The sequence below is a fragment of the Grammomys surdaster genome, unplaced genomic scaffold, assembly GCF_004785775.1.
Source record: "Grammomys surdaster isolate TR1022 unplaced genomic scaffold, NIH_TR_1.0 183, whole genome shotgun sequence".
In the NCBI taxonomy this organism is placed as follows: Eukaryota; Metazoa; Chordata; class Mammalia; order Rodentia; family Muridae; genus Grammomys; species Grammomys surdaster.
In genome coordinates this window covers 2,149,487-2,158,138 of record NW_021604628.1, presented here as the reverse complement: position 1 = coordinate 2,158,138, position 8,652 = coordinate 2,149,487, and the positions used below count along the sequence as shown (strand labels likewise).

Here is an 8,652-nt window from a genome sequence, read left to right as displayed (position 1 = left end):
AGGCTTTAACCTCCCTTCTAGCCCCACACCTACCAGAGGTAGTGGAAAAGAAGAGATACAAGGGAAGTGGACCTGTTTAGAAATGGTTCTTTGGAGCAAATCTCATCTTCGTTGTTAGGAAATCAGCAGTTTAGTTCATAGGTCAGCAGCAGCTTGATCCACTCACAAACACTTCATGAATATACCAGCAGTCCAGTGCGATAGAGTCAGGGATAACAAACACGAATCATCAGTGGCTGTTCTACTTAGCAGAGACAGCCAGGCCTCAGCACAAATCAGCAGGAGGGACCAGGGCCAACAGGAACGCCAGGAAAAATTCTCAGCTGAGCCTCTCTCGGCAAAGTAAAGATCAGAGAAGCCGCAAGACCAACAAGCACTGCTCAACTAGCTCCACAGGCAAGCCAAGCTCAGCATCCACTACATTTGATGCTCTCTCCACGTGTATTGGCTCAGCATGTCTCTCGCCTCAGTATGTGAGTCTGACTCAGCTGACATCACTCTGCCAATCAGCCCGAGTCCACGAAAGCGGCAAGAAACCGTGACACACCACCAGAAGTTTTTTGGTGCGTTTCTCTCATGGAGTCCCGACAAACGCAGCTCATCTACATAATGTAAGGTGGACCAATACATGTGTATTGCTAGCAAAGAATCCTTCATCACTTGTCCTTTCATGTGCTTGCTTTAGCAGAACATCCTCTCTCCTGTGTCTGCTTCAGTGAAACGTTCCTTTAAGAGTCTGCCTGAGCCTTTCACACCTGTGTCCACTTTCACGAAACGTTCCTTCAAAACAAAATGTTCCCCAGCAAAACACTATCCAACAACTGATTTTCCAAAGAACCCTTAAGTTTCTGCTTCTGGCTCCAGCACTGGATCCTACCCTGGATGCAGACATGACTGCCCAAGTTTCCTGGAGATGGGAGGAGCTTCAGCAGGAGTAGGCTCTACCAGCCCATCCAGAGACATCCCAAGTTTGCTTGGTGGGAGAGTCCACTTACCTATCCCAGGCCCCGAGATTCATGTGAGGTGTACCTAACTCCTTTCCCTCTAGGCTGTGTAAGCCCACTGTACTCATCCCTGTATATGGGCCTTACCAGACCAGCCACTGCATGGAGCAGCCACTTTGCAGATTAAGCCCATGGTGACCAAAAGCCATTGTAAGTTAGCATGCTGAAGAGAACTACAGGGTCCTATTCTCAAAGCCTAGCATCACCTCTAAGGCCCTGTGCCAATAGGCACAGACCTGCAGAAAACCTTCAGATTTGTCTTTGCCTAAGGGCAGGAAACTCTAATACGGCAAAGAGTTTGCACTACCCTGGATGCAGGCTTGGCTCAGTGCGCCATCTAGTGGTGATGCTGGAGAGCTGCAGGCTGGGCCAGGCAGTGGGTCAAAGTTCAAAGGTTCTCCATTATTCTGTCACCTCGGTTACACCCTTTACCATCAGAGTCACCTCCCATCAGACCACACTTTCATCAGACCTTCACTTCCATCGAGCCTTCCTCCATCAGACCATCACATCCATCAAATCTTCCTCCATCAGACCTCCTACCTTGCAGAGAACCTCTTTTAACAGCCCCTCCACCATCAGACTTCTGTCTCCAACAGCCCTTCCCTCACCACTCTAGCACAAACAGACCCTCCTCCGTCAGACCTTGACCTCAATCAAATCTCTACTGTGTATCATTTCACACCCCCAAGAGACTGTCAGGAAGATCAGGGCCAAGATGAGGCCTCCCAGGGACCTAGGCAGAGCCACAGGATGATCGCTCTGGGGAGCCCCTTGAGCATCTAGACTGCTCAGGTATATTCAGAAACCCACAAGGTTTTCCTTCTCTGTCCCTCAGGAGGCAGAGGGAGAGGTAGACTTTACAATGGGTCGGTTAGTTCCATTTGACAGCGGATGGGTTTGGTTCCAACTTTGGTTCCTTGACATACTCTATAAAACTTGCCTGTTACTTCCACATCCTGAACTATAGAGAGTTTCACCCCCGGAGGCCCTGGTGAGCGCTAAGTGAGGGGATGTTTGCCATCCCCTTCTACCAACAGGAGACACCGCTATTCATCTGTAAACTGGAGTCTCCAGAACCCTGATGTTTGTCCTCACAGCTGACACGGCCTGCCGTTGTGACTCTGTGACTGAGATAAAGTGTGAAAGAGCTTCCTGGTCCCAGGCCCAGTACCTGGGGTTTCTGAGATTTTATTGTTCTCAGTAACCATCAGTAGAAGATGCTAAGCTGATGTCAGAAGTGATAGATGACACGGGGGTGGGGGAGCGGGGGTAGGGAGCCTCACCTCAGCATCTCTCTGGAATGTCTGGCACAGAACCAGTGCTCAAGGATGGCCTGTCACGTGAACTGAGAGCCACACGGAGGGAAGCAACGCAGCAAACCACTTCAGTGCCAGGAAAAATTTATTGCTCAAAGTCGGCTAGCCACGCAGGACTCCCAGTTGTCACTGTTACCCCCAAGAACACGCAACAAATCAAAAAGACTCATTTCCCCAAATGTTCGGGGTAAGTGACAGTCACACTCAACATAAGTAAGCATGTTAATTAAAAGATACAATGCTGTTATGATCCTATATCCATTAGGGAAAACACTATTGCCTTAGGTGTTAACTGTGTAGCCACAATTCAGATCTGTGTAGCCACAAATCAACAAACTAGAGGACCTGTTAGCAAGGTACGTACCTCCCCCACCCCTTCCCTGCTTCCTTGTGGTGGAGTAGGAAAAAAAAAAATCACACGTTCCTCTTCATGGAATTACATGAAAAAAAAAAGTCCATGGATGTGAAACATGCAAGAGGGGTACATACACATCACATGACTGTGACTCATTAGAAAGCTTCCTGTATTCACCTAGGTTGTCCTGAGTCACTGCCACAGGCTGATAAGGAGAGATGAGTTTGTGTGTTTGTGTATGGAAAAAAAAAAACAACCCTCAGAGTTTATCGGATGGATCTGTTCGTGAACGAGCACCACAGGTACTGGAAAATGTCTGTGAGAATGTCATTGTCAGAGAACAAGGGTCACATGAGCAGCTTGGATGTCAAAGCTTGGAAGGCTGTGGTAATTGGGGCCGTGTTTGTGCTGGGTTTGAGGATGAAGGCCACTCCAGCGCTCTGCCCACCGCTTCAGCAGGCTCGTCACCAGTCTGGTGGGTGATACTCTGGGTCTTCAGGCTCTCGGGGGCAGACAGAGGTTTGCTGTCGTTGTGGGGTCTCATTCCCAAGTGCCGGTGTAACTCCGTCCAGAATTGAACTCCTGTCAGTGTTCGATGAATTAGCCACTGGACCTTATTTACAGGGTGCTCTGTGTGGGGAAGGCGGTCACAGATCAGTCGACCGGATGGAAAGGAGTTCACAGAGGGGCCCTCCATCTCCTCAGGCTCTGCAGCCCTAGATCCACCAACCAGAAATCAAAGCGTTCTGTTTTTTTTTTTTAAATGGAGGCTGGAAAGTTGACTCAGTGGTTAAGAACACTTGTTCCTCTTGCAAAGGACTTGGGTTCAATTCCCAGCACCCACATGGAGGCTCGCCACTTCCCCAGGCCCCAGGCATGCATGTGGTACACAAACATACATGCAGAAGGAGCACTCATATGAATAAAATAAATCTTAAAAAAAAAACAAAAAAACAAAAAAAAAACGTGTCCCTGGATCTGGTGATATGGCCCAGTGGGTAAAGGCACTTGCCACTAAGCCTGACAACTGAAGTTCAATCCCTAGAACCCATGTAGCAGAAGGAGAAAAACCATTCCTGTGTACTGTCTTCTGATCCCTGCTTTCCTGACACACACACATACCGTTCAAATAAATAGTAAGAAAGAATCTAAGTTTTTGCCTTCCGGTCTGGGCCCGAGCACTGAGCAGATCCCAGGCGGCTGCTCTGCACTCAATCTCACAAAACCCAGAGGAAGCGGGCCTCCCAGGAGCTCTAACCCGGGCAGCATCTTAGGTAAAGAGACAGTACCCCCGCCCCAAACAGGGAGTAACTGGGACCCACTAGGACCCAGGAATTCACTCCTGACCCAGAGCACTGGTTCCTTCCTGTCTGCACCCAAGCACTGAGCAGATCTTGGGTCCCAGCTCTAACCCCAGTAGTAACACCCAACCCACACAGTTCTGAACTAACCAAGATAGTAGGAAAGACAGGCTCTAGTCAGAGACAGGGATGGTAGCACTAAGGAGATCCAGATGGTGAAAGGCAAGCATAAGAACATAAGCATCAGCAACCCAGGGTACTTGGCGTCATTAGAACCTAGTTCTCCCACACTAGAAAGTCCTGAACTCCCCATATCACCAGGAAAGCAAGAGCCAGATCTAAAATCACTTCTAATGATGATGATAGAGGACTTTAAGAAAGACGTAAATAACACTCTCAAAGAATTTGAGGAGAACACAGGTAAACAGGTAGAAGCCCTTAAAGAGGAAACACAAAAATCCCTTAAAGAATTACAAGAGAACACAACCAAACAGGTGAAGGAATTGGAGAATCTAAGTTTTTTCTGCTCCAAACACAAACAGACCTTTCTGGCCATTATTACTTAATCAATACAGTGTGGTGACTGTGTAGCATGGCTACCGGGTGAGCTACCTTAATTCAGCAAGAGGTCATTTGAAGCATCTAGGAGAACATGTGTGGTCTCTATGCAGACATCGTTCTCTGTGGGAGCAAACTAGACTCCCCTAAAAACCAGTGTGACTGACAGACAACTTCAGAACTGAAGACCATCAATTTAACCCATCGATGTTGGCCGGAGCATTGTGGGTGGACTCAGCTGGACTCCAGGGACATGAAGGACTGTCCCAGTGAACACAGGCCTTCATAGACGAGGCTGGGAACCATCCCTGGGTACCAGGGTCACTGCTTCATCCCTGGCTTCCTGAGACCATGGTGTAAGTGGCAGAACTCTCTGCTGACTTGCAAATGGTCCCTGTTCCCTCTCCTACGGCTCTCAGCCGCTTTGGGGAAGGAGAGGTTTGTCAGTTACAGATCTACCCCTTGCCAAACCCACTCTGCCATCTCCAGGGGCAATAGAAGCAGGATGTGGCATCAGACACACTCGCTCTTACCCATCTCCCGGTCAGCTGGGTCTCCTACTGAGAGAACACCTGGTAGCTGAAGTCCTCAGTCTGGATCCGAAGATTGTATTTCTGCCTTACTCTCTGGTAACGCAAGATCAGAAGGGTTGCGGCCCCTGCCGTCACCATAAGCGCAGCTGCCACAAGGAGAATGATGTAACCGGTCCCCAGGACTGGCTTTGTGCATGCCTGTGCACCTGTGGGTGAGATAGAGAGGTGCCAGGGTCAGGGGAATCATGTGTCTGTGGTTGGCGCCTGGCCCAGAAACTGTGAAGCAAAAGATGTGCTTAGATTGTGTGTGTGTGTGTGTTGCACACACATGCATGCAGGGGATCTGAGGTGTTCAATCACTATTTCTGAGCAGCTTGCTTGGAATTTGGTTTGAGGCCCTCAAGGCAAAGGCCTGTGTGTACCTGTGGGTCAGCAAGGGAGGCAGCCCCCCCCCCAATCCAATGAGAGCAGTCCAGCCTGCAAGTGTGCAGGGCCAAGCTTCTATCCAGAGGTAGAGCTCTGTGGTCCCTTCATAACTGGATCATAACTGGAGAGCCAGCCAACTCCTCATGGGGAGACACTGGGTGGGAGAGAGAGTGGAGGGTTACCACCCACATCAGAGACCAGGGCTTGCCCCAGGTCAGAGTAACAGTCAAAGTCTGGGAGAATGAAGACCCCAGAGAATGGAGGGGAAAAAGTCTTTTAGTCGTTGTTTGCACACCATGATCATAGCAGCGTTGCTCATAGTGAGTGAAACATGGCCCCAGCATCCTTCAGTATATGAATGGACGGGCCAGCTGTGACCAGGACACACAATGGAGTCGTTTGTTTGATTTTTGCGTGTTCGGCTGGTTTTTGAGATAACAGTCTTACACTGTAGCACGGCTTGGCCTGGAATATCATTGTATAATATCAGTCTCAGCAATCCTCCTGCCTCCATCTTCCGTGTGGTAAGGCTATAGGCAAGAGCCCCACTATGTCCAGTTTATACGATGGAATATTATCAATCCACCAAAAGGAACAGAGCGCTGATGTCACACCGCCATGTAGGAGACTGTGTGTAAGGGAGTCACAGAGGGACCATGGTTAGTGACACCCATTCATAAGAACTCTCTAGAACAGGCAAAGCAGAGACAGACAGACGGCTGTCAGTCCTGGAGCCTAGGGAAGAGGCTGTGGGGGCAGGATGGATGCTCTCATACTGTCAGAGCTTCGAGAGATGGCTCAGAAGGAAAGAGCCCTTGCTGGAAAAACATAGGAACCTGGATTCGATTTCTCAGAACCCACATAAAGGCTACAGACCTGTACTCCTAGTGCTGTAGGGATGGAGGCAGGAGGATGGCTGGGACTGGCTGCCCTTAAAGCTCTAGGAGCAGTGAGTGACCTTGCCTCAAGAGGCTAAGGTTGAGAATGACTGACCTCATCTGGAGACACACACATGTCTCACATTGTAGGAGAAAAAAAGATTCAAGCCGCCAGCCAGCCCCTGGCCTGCCCTCTAGTCGCCTGGCCCCATAAATGCTTTTGTTTGAGTGCGACACGTTATCAAGCTCATCAATAACAGAGACCACGGAGGGACTCCAGCTATGCTCACCCCACCCCACCCCCTCCACCTTTAGTATACCTGAACGGTCTGGTTAGGAAAGAGCCTGGGTAGCCTGTAGCCCTCAAGTCCCATTTCCCTTCCCCATGGGACTTCTGGGCCCCACCGTGGATACTGCACTGTCTTCTAGGAGGTGATCTGGGGTTGTTGCTGTCAGCACAGTTGTCCCACGGTAGTCCTGAGGTTCCCTTTGGGACACTTAGACAAAGAGCTTCAACAAGATAGCATTGTTGTCTGGACATGCTGCAGTGGGGTACCACCACCCCCTAGCCTCAATTGTGTAACTTTCCCAGGAATGTGGGTTTCCTCTCCCTTCCCCCACCTGGCTAGTCATCTTCCTAGGGACACAGAATAGCTGGCCCTAGGCATCCTCCAGAGGCCTCCAGGAAGAGGGTCTTCCCAGCACCGTCAGGGTATGCAAGTTGATTATGTTAAGGCAGAGGCAGGAAACTGGCTCTGTTGGCACTGGAGAACAGACTGTGACAGCCAAGACTGTCAATCTTTGAGAACAATGAGCCCCTGTCCTGATGCTGCCTATCCAGTTGGATCCTAATCACCACCACCAAGGTGACTAACTCAGCATGGTTCAGGGTAGCATCTGCAGGCCAGGCTGTCCCCTGACTGGGTCCAAAGCAGGTAAACCTGAAACGGAGAGCAGGATCGCACAAATGCTTGTACAATTTGACACAGTGAGTGTGTCCCCTGGCATGGGGCCTCTGTCCGTTCACATGAGGCTCCAGACAATGTGACCTGTGTGGGTCCCTGCAGTCAGACCCTGTCTGTCCATGAAACAGGGAGAAGTTTTATAAGTGCAGAGACACGGGGCATATAGAACACTCCTAACTACTGAGTGGAAAGTGAAGACAGCCAGCGAGCCCCCAGCACACACATGACCAACCCATACTGGCCCACCCACATGCTACATATGCAGTTCTCAAACAATAGAGACAACCTCTCCACACACACAGTATATGCACGGCCCCGACATAGCAGAAGCCAGCCCTCCTGGAACACATATGACCATGCAGAATAGAAGCAAGCCCTCCTGGTACTGGGAATCCCAACTCAGATAGTCAAGAAGTGCCCACTGGCCTTGGTAACTGTCCCAGACATTTGCACACACACTGTCAATCTCACACTACCCATGTCTTTGCCCAGTGATGTGAAATAAGCAGGTTAAAGAGTCGATTACCGAAGCAATGGCCACAGGAGACTCCCAAACTGGCTTCAAAGTGTGCAGCACATATTCAAGGCGGCTCTGTTTCCCTACAATCACTGACACATGAGACATGTGTGGAAATTTGTCCCCCATGAAAAGATACATTAAAGCTCAAATCTATGAACTTCAGGACTCATCTGGAGACAGGGCCACTGCAGAGAGGACTAGTGAAGATGCAGCCACACTGGAGGGGCTGAGGCCTCACACAGTAGGACTAGTTTTCTTATAAGTTTGCTGCAATGAGATGTGGCTATGGGCTGGGGAACCCAAAGATGGGCCACGGCCTGTGGAACTTGGAAAAGGCTGGATGGATGCTTGGGAGCAGGTTTCAGAGGTTAGCAGGGCCTGGCCACACCCACATCTCAGGCTTCTGGTTCTCAGAACTGTGAAAGAATACAACTCTGTGGTCCTACTGTGGTCCTATGGTAGCAAGTCCATTGTGTTTTGTCACCACAGCTCAGGCTACTTATGTACTTTTAGGCATATGGTGGAGTGGGGAGGAGGAGGAGGAGGAGGAGGAGGAGGAGGAGGAGGAGGAGGAGGAAAAAGAAGTGGAGGAGGAAAAAGAAGAGGAGGAGGGAAAAGAAGAAGAAGAGGAGGAGGGAAAAGAAGGAGTATGAAGAGGAGGAGTATGAAGAGGAGGAGTATGAAGAAAAAGAGGAGGAAGGGGAAGAGGAAGGGGAAGGGAAGGGGAAGAGGAAGGGGAAGAGGAAGGGGAAGAGGAAGGGGAAGAGGAAGGGGAAGAGGAAGGGGAAGAGGA

The 8,652-nt window shown here is 50.0% G+C and overlaps 1 protein-coding gene across 1 annotated transcript in view; it reads right to left on the bottom strand.

Moving 5' to 3' along the window:
- Positions 1–2,390: 2,390 nt before the first annotated feature.
- Positions 2,391–8,652, bottom strand: part of Umodl1 (uromodulin like 1) — a 56,173-nt gene continuing 49,911 nt past the window's right edge. Inside the window, exons 21-22 of the mRNA XM_028767960.1 lie at positions 5,071–5,276; positions 2,391–3,308 (exon numbers count right to left, since the gene is read on the bottom strand). Coding sequence (XP_028623793.1) covers positions 5,095–5,276 — 182 coding nt within the window. The 3' untranslated portion in view covers positions 2,391–3,308; positions 5,071–5,094. The remainder of the gene's footprint in view (positions 3,309–5,070; positions 5,277–8,652) is intronic.